Consider the following 12,526-nt stretch of genomic DNA (forward strand, 5'->3'; position numbering starts at 1 on the left):
ACTTTGAGAACTTGAAAATAATTATTGAACAGACTCATTAGCCTTCCTCTCAAGTCTCTATCAAACTTCTTACAAAGCAACTGGTATCCAAACTATTTTTGAAGTTATTTAGGAGGAGCTACAAGGCCAATTTCCTGATGGCAGGAGTGTTAACACCCATCCATAGGAACTAGAGAAACTTACTGCCTTGGAAAAATGTTTTGAAAAGGAAAGGTCCATAGTGAGGGCAATACACTTCTCAGAGACAGAGGAGTGACACAATGACTTCCAGGACAAAAGAGAGTGGGTGTAGCTGGCTGGGAAAACAAAACAGTGTGCAATTTAGTGGGTGGATTGTTGGATTTGACAGGAGTTCTTCTTGACCACATGGGATGGAACTTTTGTTTTGGAGTTTGGAGGGAGCTCAGAGACTAAGAGAAATGCAGGGAGGAGGAGAGAGGGAAGGGGGAGTCTGGGGCATTATGGAATTCATACAAGCTGTCTTCATGTTCCCTGGCCCCTGTCTGCATTTCTTTAAGCATCTCCCGTGAGCAAGCACAATCTTTGGAAGAGACCGTTTCCTAAATAAACTGACAGTCATAGACCCAGGGCCCTCCTTAGGAAATGCCCTCAGAAAATGCACTTGAAATAAATGATGGTGCATGTTCTAGTCTCCTATTTATATCTCTCTTTGGCCCTTTCACTCTTTTTATAAATAAACTTTAAAAAATCTTCTAGGAATATCAAGATATAGTAGTCAATCAATTCATCTATATATTCATTTTCTCTGTCCTAAATGCCTCTTTTGTTTGCTTGCTACAATTATGAGCAGATCCTTGTCCTGTGTGGTGAGGGTTGGAGATGGGAATGTGGAATCTAGAATGAGGAGGCATACAGATCCTGGTCCAGCCCTTGGAAGCTTTTAGACTATAAAGAAATTTAAGTGACAAACCCAGGACACCACCAGACAGAAAGGGAAAATTAGTTTCAGCTGAACATCAGGACAGGCTGTGAGTGCTGGTGGGAAGGGGAGGAAGGTTGGAGATGGGGATCAGTCTGGATGGCTTAGGAAAGTTTTCCTAGATGGGGAGGGGAAAGGTTGTAGAATAGTGTTGAGAAGAGCTAGAGAGTCAAGATTGGGCAGAAAGGAGTGAGGAGGGCATCCCTGGCAGGACAGGTACTTACACAGGCCACAGGCTCATCCCAGGAATGGTAAGTCAGGATGTGAGGAGCTGAGTTAGGAAGGAGGTAATGGGCCTGAAGGTTGGGGTAGAATTAGGGCAGGGCTCTGACAGCTGGGTCTGAGAGGCTGGACTGAATATAAACCATTGGAACAATCACAAATTATTGCACGAGGAAAGGTCATTTCTGAACATGGCATTTGAGGATGATGTTTCTCTGTGTTGTTACGAGCTGGATTTGTGGTAGTCTCCCTCAGGATTCCCAATCATCGGTTTGCTTTTTCTTCTGTAATTTTGCTTGTTCATTTGTTTGTTCTGCCTGCTTCTGTTGGAGTCATAAAATATGATTATTTAATTCCCAGATGTTCCATTCTTTAGGTTGTTTCTGTGGTATCTTCATATTCTGTAGGCCCAATGTCCCTTATCTTCAGTAAAAGTGGGAAGAGCATAAGGACCTGCACAACATAGTTGAGAGAAACAGAAATTATCAAAAGCATTACCCATCTCTGACCCTGCCATTCAGATGGTCCTCCTTCAGGATTCCTGCTCAGGGTCCATGATGGAGTAAATAAGGAGTCTAGATGGATTTGTAGATAGAAGGTCTGACCCATAACCCAAAGGTTCCTTTTGATCATATATAGAGAAGACTTTTCAATTTTGACTTGATCTTTCTGTCTTTAAAAACCTCTGACAACATTTCCTAAAATTCTTTCAGACCAAAGGCTGAGTAGGAAGGACAGTGAGGGCTGCATGACTTTGTTTTCTCTGTTCTCCACTACTCATTTCTGGGGCATTGCTGTGAATTGTTCAACAACAGCCTTGCTCCCCTTGAGGACGGGAAAATTTGAATTGCAGCAGGGGAGGAGGGGGAAGGAGGATCCACATGCAGGGTTTGTTCATTAAGCAAATAGAGTTGATATATTCAGACAATGGTTTGTGGGAGTTAAAAAAAAAACTCCTTGTGAAAAATTAACAGACAGGGTGGGGTGACATTCAGTGGCCATCCGGGGCGATGGACCTTCCAGCTTGGAACCATGGCCCAGTTTGTCTGTAACCTCGAGGAGAAGGCCCCGGCGCTGGTGAACACTGCTTACTCAAAGCCTCAACTGGCCACATTTTGGCACTATGCCAGGGTTGAGCTGGTTCCTCCAACCCCTGTTGAGATCCCTACAGCTATTCAGAGCTTGAAAAAAATAGTCAAGAGTGCTCAGACCGGTAGCTTCAAACAGCTCACAGTTAAGGAAGCTCTGCTGAATGGTTTGGTGGCCACCGAGGTGTGGACATGGTTTTATGTCGGCGAGATCATAGGCAAGCGTGGCATCATTGGCTATAATGTTTGAAGGCTAATCTTTAACATCTGTTTATATGTGACTTATTATTTGAGTGTTCTTGGACCATGTGTGATCAGACTGGTATTTGAATAAAAGAAGATAATGTATCAAAAAAAATTTAACGGATAGTTACAAGTGAATATCTTGTAGGGCAGATTCTCCAGGCCCTGGCAGCTGACGTCCCAGATGGCTCAGGGTGTGTAGAGAGCACAGCGTGGCCAGTGAGGAGACTGTCTGCAGAAGTGCGCTCACCTCCTCTCCTGGAACCCAGAGAGGGAGGGGACAGAAGGAATTGTCTTGGTTGTGAACTACTGAGCTAGGTGACTCATTTCTTTTCTCCCTACCCATCACACTTTCTCTTCATACCCATCACACTTTCATAAAAAAAGTTAGTGAATTTTTACCTGGTTGCTTTGGGTGAGGTGTACTGAATGTCAAAATTCACAAAATAGCTTTTCTGGCTCCTCTCCCTTCTCAGTCATGGACCCTGCGTTGGCCGCTGCCCCCATTTCTCTAGTGTTTCCTTCCCAGACAGCCTGGTCCTCTCCTTCTTGCAGGTGGTTATGAAGGTCCTGCCCCTTTCTCCCTCCTCTCTGTTCACAGCGCACCTGTGGGCCTAGGTGGGGAAAGGGAAGGGGTGGACTGTACATTCTTGGTTATCTGCACAGCTGAATGGATGATGCAGACTGAGAAGAAAGAGGGCCACAGTGCCATCTGACCTTGGTTAGCTGATTTTGGGACTAAGCGTTTTAAGACCGGTGGACCAATATTTGTATTTTAAACTCAGATGATATTTAAAAAATGGGTCTGTAGGGGCGCCTGGGTGGTTCAGTCGTTAAGCATCTGCCTTTGGCTCAGGTCATGATCTCAGGGTCCTGGGATCGAGCCCCGCATCGGGCTCCCTGCTCTGCGGGGAGCCTGCTTCTCCCTCTCCCACTCCCGCTGCTTGTGTTCCCTCTCTCACTGGTTCTCTCTCTGTCAAATAAATAAATAAAGTCTTAAAAAAATGGGTCTGTAATTGCAACAAGGCCCACTAGTTCCATGAATTAATGTGTCATAACTCATGCTCAAGCACCGCACACGCATCTTGTGTGAATTACTGCACAATACATTCATGTCCTGCTGTGTCTTACAGCTTTAATTAGTACATGAAGCTACATGATTATTCCATGTGGTGTATAAAAAAGGAGAATGTTGGGAAGTATTTGGTCCTTTTTCTGGGGTGGGGAAAGCAAGGTTGATCTTTCTATGATGTCCTTTGGTGTCATTTTCTGGGATATTTGGGCTGCAACAGGTGACATGTTATTTCTGAGTTTTGGTTGGTGGGTTGAATAATAGGTTCAGTAAATATTTATTGTTTACCATGTCTTAGGCATTATGGAGGGAGAGCACATACCAGAAGAAATATAATGCAATAGCTTTGAAGTCTGCACAACCAATCGAGGCATCCTCAACCCAACTTGGCTTAACTCAGCTCACTGAATCTGATTTGAGACTTAAGGATCCCTAGGCTTGATACAGCTCTTTGTAGCTCTTTGCAGCTCTTCACAGCTCCTAGGATCTTCCTAAATCCCAGCTAGAATGCTGCGTCAAGCACTTCACAGATTTGGTCAAAAGCTGGCGCACAGACCTACACTGCAACAACCTGGGGCTGAGCCTGCCCCTGCCAGAAGACTGAGCGCTCTGGATTTAGTGGCCCTGGGTGTTGGCCGCACACTGCGTGCAGGTGTGTGTATTCTGGCTGGTGAGGTGGCTAGGGATTAAGCAGGACCATCGATTGTGATCTGCTTGTTGGTGGCGGGCCTATTTTCTTCACTGGCTGTGCTGTTCTATGCAGAGTTTAGTGCCCGGCTTCCCCATTCTGGCTCTGTGTATCTCTACAGTTATGTCACTGTAGGTGAACTTGGGGCTTTCATCACTGGCTGGATCCTCATCCTCAACAATGTTGCTGGATTAGCCATTAGGATCTGGGCCTGGACCTTAGCTTTGGACGACCTTTTTGGAAAGAAGATCTCTCAGACCTTCCAGGAGACCATTTCACCCCATGTTCCTGGTGTCTTTGCAGAAATTCTAGGCTTCTTTGTTATGTTCCTTGTGTTACTGCTCTTGGAATTGCTTACTCGGAACGTTAGGCAGCTTTCCCTGATTACCAAAGTGGTCACAGCGGTGCACCTTTTGGTTCTCAGTTTTGTTATCATCTCTGGCTTCATGAAGGGGGACCTGCACAAATGGAAGCTTACAGAAGAGGACTACGTACAGGCTGGACTCAATGACACCTCTGGCTTGGGCCCTCTGGGCTATGGAGGATTTGTGCCTTTTGGCTTCCAGGGGATTCTCCGCGGAACAGCTACCTGTATATATGCTTTTACAGGTCTCAGCATTATTATTACCAGAGTCGAAGTAGCCCAGACTCTCCGGCATTCCATTCCCATGTTCATTGTGATTTCACTGCTCATCTGCATTTTGGTGTATTTTGGTGTCTTTTTGGTGCCTTACTACCAACTTCGACCCGGGAGCACCTTGCCTGAGGCATTTCTCCATATTGGCTGGGCCCCTGCCTACTATGTTGTAACTTTTGCATTCCTCTGTAGTCTTTCTGTCAGCCTCTTGGGCTTTATGTTCCCCATACATCAACTGATCTCCATGATGGCACAGGATGCCCTCCTGTTCCCTGTCCTTGCCAGGATCCAAACCAGCATATACACGCCCATTGTGGTCACTGTGATCTTTGGCATTTTTGCAGCAATCACAGTATTCTTGTTTGGATTCGCTGATCTCCTGGACCTCATGTCAGTTGGGGCCCTGCTAGCTTACTCTCTGCTGGCTTTTAGTGTTCTCATCCTCAGGTATGAGCCTGAGAGGAAGAATGGGGGAAATGAAGCAGAGGTGCAGGAGGAGAATGAGGGAAATGAAACAGAGGTGCAGGAGGAGAATGAGAGAAATGAGGCACAGGTGCAGGAGGAGAATGGACCTGCAGCAGAGAAGCTGACTCTACAGGGACTATTCTTTCCAGGCAGCCCCACCCCCACTCCGCTCTCTGGCCGGGTTGTCGTTGTTTGCTCCTCACTGCTTGTTCTGCTGCTGACTCTTCTCTGCCCAGTGGCCAGGTCTGCTCTCTGGAGACCCAGCGCCGATCACAGTGGTTGTGCTGCTCCTGGTGCTCATCACTGGGATCACTGGGGTCATCTGGAGGCAGCCACAGAGCTCCACTCCCCTTCCCTTTAAGGTCCCTGCTGTGCCTCTCCTCCCACTCCTGAGCATCTTTGTGAATGTTTGCCTTATGATGCAGATGACAGCTGCCACCTGGGCCCGATTTGGTGTCTGGATGCTGATTGGGTTTGTTCTCTACTTCGGCTATGGGATCCGGCACAGCCTCGTTGCACAAGCCCACTTCAGTTAGGGCCAAAACTGTAGACTTTGAACTCAGTAGTGCCAGTCTGTATTTGGTTTGACATCATCACACCTGAAAGCACTTTAGACCCTCTGCTCAATAATGAAGAATATTCTCAAAGTCACAGTTAGGGGTGGGTGGAGAGAAGCCAGAAATAGTACTCTGCTCAGCGGTGCTCAAACTTCAGCAGACATCACCTCACCTGGAGGACTTCTGAAAACAGATTACTGGGCCCTGCCCCCAGTGTTTGAAATTCACTAGGTCTGAGTGGGGCTCAGAATTTCTACTTCTAACAGGTTTCCAGGTGATGCTGATGTTGCTGGTCCAGGGACCACACTTTGAAAACCAGAGCTCCAGCTAAAGCCTCTCCGAATGTAAAGATGAAGGGAGGGAAACAAAGGTGCTCTTTTAACACTTATCTTCATTTAATGGAACACTTAGATTAAAATATCATGGTTAATCCTTTCACAGTGGGGAAATCATAGTGAATCACTTTATAATGTATATGCATATCAAATCACCACAGTATATACTTTATATTATCTTACAGTTTTATATGTCAGGTGGACCTCAATAAAGCTGAAATAAAAAAATAAAATACCACAGTTATCTGAGTGTCTTTATTTTCTTTATTTTGTTCCCTGATTGTAGACCACAGGTAAGGAGTGTATCTTGTTCACATTTCCAGAGCATCCAGCTGGGGGCCAGGCATATAATGAGCATTTAATAAATTTATGTTAAATTTAATTGAGCCTCACACATTTCTTTGGTACAGAAAATTCTCCTTCCTTTTAGGCTAGCACTGTGCTTCTCCTTTAAAACTATCTTCTGAGAGACCTCCTTGACAAACAGTATTTCTCTCCATCCAGAACTGTCTGTACCCAACATCTAGAACTGTACCCAGGCACTTCTAATTTTGCCTTTGTTTGGCTATGCCTGAGTTCCTGTGACTATCCTGTCTTTTCCATCAGAGTGGAATCTTGCTCAGGGCAAAGAGTAAGTTCTCCCCTTCCTCTAGACTCAACCTTAAGAACAGTGCTGTTCATTCAAAGAGCAACAGGAAAAACACAGCCCTGGGTCAGGAGAGCACCTGAAAGGACCTCCCTTGGTTCAGCTCCATCTATTCCCCTGCAATCTGGGGAGGGGCCAGAAGTAGTGAAAGTCACAGAAGGCCCAACCTGCTGACTCCAGGGAATCCCTGAAGAGGAGAATGGCTCCAGCGTGGGCACAACAGGCATCCTTCTTGATGCCAGTTTTATGCTTTGGTATAAGAGGGCCAGTGTTTTTCTATTGCATTTATGTATGGGGCCTGCCCCAGGAGGGAGGGATAGGAAGCTACTTTCTTACTTGTGGAATTTCTCATGTTCCCAACAAGGATTAGGTGACTCCAGAGGCAGGATTACCCATATACTTAGCCAATCCTTTAGGTGTTCTTTGAGGGACCGATGCAAAAACCTTGTGACAGCATCTAAGATCATTTAGGGAGAGAGAATTTACACCCCAGATGGGGAGAAAAACCCACTTAAATAGGAGGAATTGATGACTAGATAGGGATTGAGGCATCATTACTCTGGAAGGGAAGGTATGAGTAGAAACTGAGAAAGAGGTATTGGTCAAGAGAGACTTCGTGGAGGAGGATGCCTATGGAGCCATTTGGGAAATAAAAGAGAGAGAGGTGAGTTAGAAAAGAAAAGGGGACAGTAATTTTAGGCTACACAGACCTTTAAGAGTCATGAAAGATGAGACTCTTGTGAGGGATATGTTTTTTTCACGTTTGAAAGGAATTTATGAGCCAGGTTTGTATTGTGTATTGTGCCATGGAGTGAGATTCCTGAATCAGGAAGGGATGAGATATGACTTCTGCAGCTATCTGGAGGATAGACAGAAGGATTTGGACAAGTAGACTCTTCCTGGGAGATGTAGCAACGGCTACAGTCATCTAGATCCTTGCTCTTCAGAGTATGGTCCATGGACCAGCAACATTGTTGTCACCTGGGAGCTTATTAGAAATGCAGAATCTTAGGCTCCAACCCAGAACTACCAATACAGAATCTGCCTTTTCAAAAGGCTCCTAAATGATTTGTATGGTATTTCCAGTTTGAGAAGCACCAGCCTTAGATAACTGATGATAGGTGTCTAGCCTTGGATGAACACTATGGAAGGTGTGAAAACTTTGGAATTGGAAGTCAAGAGGAGGGGTCTGGAAAATTGAACTTGGGGAAGTGGGAGAAGTGTGGGGTCTGACTGCCCTCCTGTCTCCAGGCCTCCCACATCAGTCACTATGCTAGGTTTTGGCACTTTGGGAAAATGCCTGCTGACCTCATGCTAGAGTCTGCCTGGTCCTTGGGCTACCCTGGGGCAAGCATTAGGTGGGTGGGGACTGCTGCCAATTCTGTTATCCCTACTTAATATGATGGCCTGAAAGGGACTGGGGAGGTCATATTAGTCATGCCTCACCTCAGGGTCATACTGTCTTAAACAAATGGGTGATAACGTGATGATGCTAATTGAGGAGACCATGGAGGTTGGGGGATTAAAATAGGAGTTCTTAATGATCTGTCCAAGATATTAGTATACTTTCATCTTTCAAAAGCTTTAAGGAGAGACCAGATGATGGCTTAACAGGTTATACCCCAGTAGGGACCAAATTAATGCTTTTTTAGGGATTTTTAAATTATTTTTAATGGGTTAATAACAAAATATATGAGACCTATAATTCCAGAGTCCTAGACTGATAGGCAAAGGAATAATATTACCAGGTGAAAATTATGAGATTTTAAGAATTTTCTTACACTTTTTAGGTTTGTGTACTTTATTCTCAATCAGAATAACTGATGAAAAGAGGCCAACATTGAAGGAAAACAGATTGAGATTGAACATGAGGAAGAATTTTCTGAGATTAGAGGGTGATGGGGGAGATGGGAGGGCACAGGCTCTCTGGCTTTGCACATGGCTGTCTCAGTTGGGTTTGGAATGCCTCAGATGTGCTCCTTTCAGAAACGGAAATGTACCAAATGAACTCTCAAAATCTTTGTTATCCCAAAAATTCTCCAGTCCACTTCTGAAATGAAAGGCTGAGGTGTATGTAATGTGGTGAGGCATGGGGATGATGAATGACAGAAGAAAAATAGCAATCTTATTAGAGAATTGAAATCTGCTAAAAAATTTAAAATAGGACTTGGATTTAGTAGAATAAGTTGCATGTTAGCTCTCAAATAAGAGTTTTAGGTTTCCATATCCTTATACTCTCCATATATTTATCTTGACTCATTGATTAAATTTTAAAACCTCCTAAGGGAAAAGAACATCTCTTTTATGAATTACTGTTTATTTCTCCAATGTCTCCAAATGATGATGAAAATAATAGCTTAATTTGCTGAGTAATATGTCCTACACTTTTTTCCAAACACTTTACATAATCACCTATTTAATACAAAAGTTGTATGAGGTGAGTGTCGTTATGCTCATTTTCCAAAAGTTGAAACTAAGACTCAGAGGGGTTAAGTCATTTGTGCAAAGTGAGTAGTGAAGCTCGGATTTGTACCAAGTTTGAGCAAAGCTCCTGCCACTAACCCCCGAGGTATATTCTGCATGGAGTAGTGGCTCAATAAGGGATAGATGATCATCAAAACTTGAAGGCATAGAGGTAATTGAAAGACGGCGGATAATTCCAAACTGAATAATGAAAAGTAATTTCTATTTGTTTTGTGGAATGTCGTCAGAGAAACACTTAGTGACACCTACAGCTTATACTCAGACATTCTCTCCTTCACCTTCATTGTACCCCACCCTGCAGTCAAGGGCTTTGAAAGGGAGCAAGGCTAGGTTAATATATTCATAAAGCACCTCATTGAAAAGTCATGCGTGTGTGCCTACTATATGGACATATGTGTTTGAATTTGAGTGGAAATATGCCCAAGGAGTGGGATATGTTTATCTTGGTAGGTCTATAAGGATAAGCGTATTTGTTGGACTTTTTTGGGTATGTTGTGTGTGTGCACACGTGTGTGTGTGTGTGTACACAAATCCTGAAGGAGTTCAACCAGCTATAAGATACTAGCTGCCTTCCATCGCTGGCCCTGGTTGGTGTGTTTGTATCAAAACCTGATACTTATTTTTCATTATTTTCAAGGAAATCTCAGTGAGTTTTCTTTCTGGGAAGTTTATGACTAAGATTCTGGGCTGCTGTGGAGCCCCTATACATCTGCTACAATCAGAGGAGGTTTGCAGAGAAAGAGAAACAGCAGTTACAAGGCGATCCCCTCCTGTCTTTTACTTTCTAGCCTAATAGACAGCCACACCTTATGTACACCACCCATGTAACCACTGCCCTCTCCTGGAACCCCCTGATGGAAGGTACTAAGAGAAGCCATTTTATTTATTTCTTTGCTACCACATGGGACTCTATTTGAGCCACCCCAGAAAGAGGAGAATTAAACATTATACTAATTAAGGAATAGAGTTGAGATTATGAAAATTATGAAATTATTATGAAATTATGAGATTATTTTAATTATGAAAATGGGATTAGTCATTTGTGGAACGAATTTGATAAAAAAGCAATGAGCTTTGACAAAAGCAAGATTGGTAAAAGGAGTCGAATGTCTCTGGTTTTTTTTAAATTTATTTTTATTTTATTATGTTATGTTAGTCACCATACAATACATCATTAGTTTTTGATGTAGTGATCCATGATTCATTGTTTTCATATAACACCCAGTGCTCCATGCAGTATGTGCCCTCCTTAATACCCATTACTGGGCTAACCCATCCCCCATCCCCCTCCCCTCTAGAACCCTCTGTTTGTTTCTCGGAGTCCATAGTCTCTCATGGTTTGGCTCCCCCTCTGATTTCCCCCCCTTCATTTTTCCCTTCCTTCTCCTAATGTCCTCCATGCTATTCCTTATGTTCCACAAATAAGTAAAACCATATGATAATTGACTTTCTCTGCTTGACTTATTTCACTTAGCCTAATCTCCTCCAGTCCCATCCATGTTGATGTAAAAGTTGAGTATTCATCCTTTCTGATGGCTGAGTAGTTTACTCTTTACTTTGTTTCCCTCTTTAGAAGACCTGAAGCAAAGTTCCTGGAAGCAGGAGGCAGGACGACCTGTACGGGGTTTGAAGGCAGACACATCACAGGAACCCCTCCCCCACCTTCCAATGCCAGTGCTTGGGAGACTGAGGGATTTTTATGACAAACTTTACTTTACATCTGATATTTCACAGCATCTCTTGTCCAGAGAAGGAGGAAATATAGATATTTATTGACATATAGTGTCAGAAGATCAAGGAAAATTGACTATGGAAGTGGAAGGAGGAGGGAGTTCTCTCTTTCCCCAGATATGCAAATTACCTAACAATTTGCCTAGTATATCCTTTTCTGTGCTTTGTGCTCTTCTTAAGTAACGAGATTAAGAAATCCTTTCATAGTTAATAAAGAATTCACAAACTTCACCCCATTCTATTGAAATTAAAGCATTTGATCAGTTAATCAACCCTTTATTCCTTAGTGTTTAATGAGCACTAGCTATGTGCCAAACACAGGAGCACAGTCTATTTATGATACAGGGTTTAACTATTATACACATAGAGTGGAACAGAAATTCAGTATGGAGTGGGGTTCTCAAATGGTAACAGATATATGAGAGTGCTTTGAAATTGTGAAGTATGCCACAGTTTGTAACAGTTATTGATGAACAGATTTATTTCAGGATTTGAATTCCTGCATTCCACTATGAGAAAAAGAGGTCCTAGGGGTGGAACCCATTCAAAGCAGGCCAGTTCTGTTGGGAACAGTTCTCCTTTCTGGGGAGTTATGGGGGCCTATGATTACAGTGCTAACTGGTGGAGGATTGAGAAGGGAGCAGAACACCTCCTCCTACCCCCACACCTAGCCACAGTCTTATCTGCTATGGGCCTCTTCTCGTTCTTTGCTTTCCATTTTCTCTCTTTAGCAAGCCATCTTTTCTATCCTCCAAAGCATTCAAAAAGTTCCTTCATTTCAGGATATCTTCCAAGATTAGAGGAGAGCTGGTGACTTCCTTGGGCTCACTATGGCAGAATTGGACACCTGCCTCCAGCCTCATACTATATCCCTTCCCGGCTCCATTTTTCAAACTCTGTCCTCCCCTCTCATTTTGCACACATCTTTATCTCTATTCTCAGTTACACTTACTTCTGATTTCTGTGGGATGTTATTTAATATTTTGGTCTTCTTATTTTTCTTTTTTGATTTTTTGGGTTCTTCTTTCCTTCATTTGTTATATCATTATTACCATATTATGAGACTTTAACATGCAGGATGGCCATCTGTGTAATTTCTTTTTGTATAACCCAGCCCAGAAGTATGTGTAGAGAGATGATGAAGAAAAGCTTAATGACTGTGCTCTTATGTTAGGTTACCTCTTAGATCTCTATATCGTACATTCCCACCTTCATGATCTTCCATCCATTACTGTTTCTATCTCCCCAGGTTGCCTACTCTGTTTTTTATAACTCTGTAGCTTGAACTCTTTTTATGCTTCATTCTGAACATAAAACTTTCAAAAATTATTGAGGGGGAGGAGGCATATCAGGCTACACAAGTAGAGTCTGACAGACACATACATGAATTTGCAAAGTGGGCACCAGATACTAATAGT

The 12,526-nt window shown here is 43.4% G+C and overlaps 3 protein-coding genes across 3 annotated transcripts in view; all 3 read left to right on the forward strand.

Annotated features, from left to right (window-relative positions):
* Window positions 1-12,526, forward strand: part of LOC118025592 (cationic amino acid transporter 3-like) — an 84,736-nt gene that overhangs the window by 27,920 nt on the left and 44,290 nt on the right. The window lies entirely within an intron of this gene.
* Window positions 2,174-2,608, forward strand: LOC118025593 (ATP synthase subunit g, mitochondrial-like). Its single transcript, XM_035028109.1, has one exon. The coding sequence runs from the start codon at window positions 2,195-2,197 to the stop codon at window positions 2,498-2,500; it is 306 nt and encodes a 101-aa protein (XP_034884000.1). The 5' UTR covers window positions 2,174-2,194; the 3' UTR covers window positions 2,501-2,608.
* LOC118025591 (cationic amino acid transporter 3-like) lies at window positions 4,073-6,253 on the forward strand. Its single transcript, XM_035028104.1, is given in 4 exon segments — window positions 4,073-5,377; window positions 5,423-5,586; window positions 5,588-5,866; window positions 5,868-6,253. Coding segments are annotated over 4 exon segments (1,824 nt in total). The 3' UTR covers window positions 5,944-6,253.

The sequence above is a fragment of the Mirounga leonina genome, unplaced genomic scaffold (assembly GCF_011800145.1).
Source record: "Mirounga leonina isolate KUSES-001 unplaced genomic scaffold, KU_Mleo_1.0 Mir_201, whole genome shotgun sequence".
In the NCBI taxonomy this organism is placed as follows: domain Eukaryota; kingdom Metazoa; phylum Chordata; class Mammalia; order Carnivora; family Phocidae; genus Mirounga; species Mirounga leonina.

Bases quoted from the DNA above. Each gene is read 5' to 3' on its own strand.
- LOC118025593 (XM_035028109.1), top strand. From the start codon at position 2,195: ATGGCCCAGTTTGTCTGTAACCTCGAGGAGAAGGCCCCGGCGCTGGTG.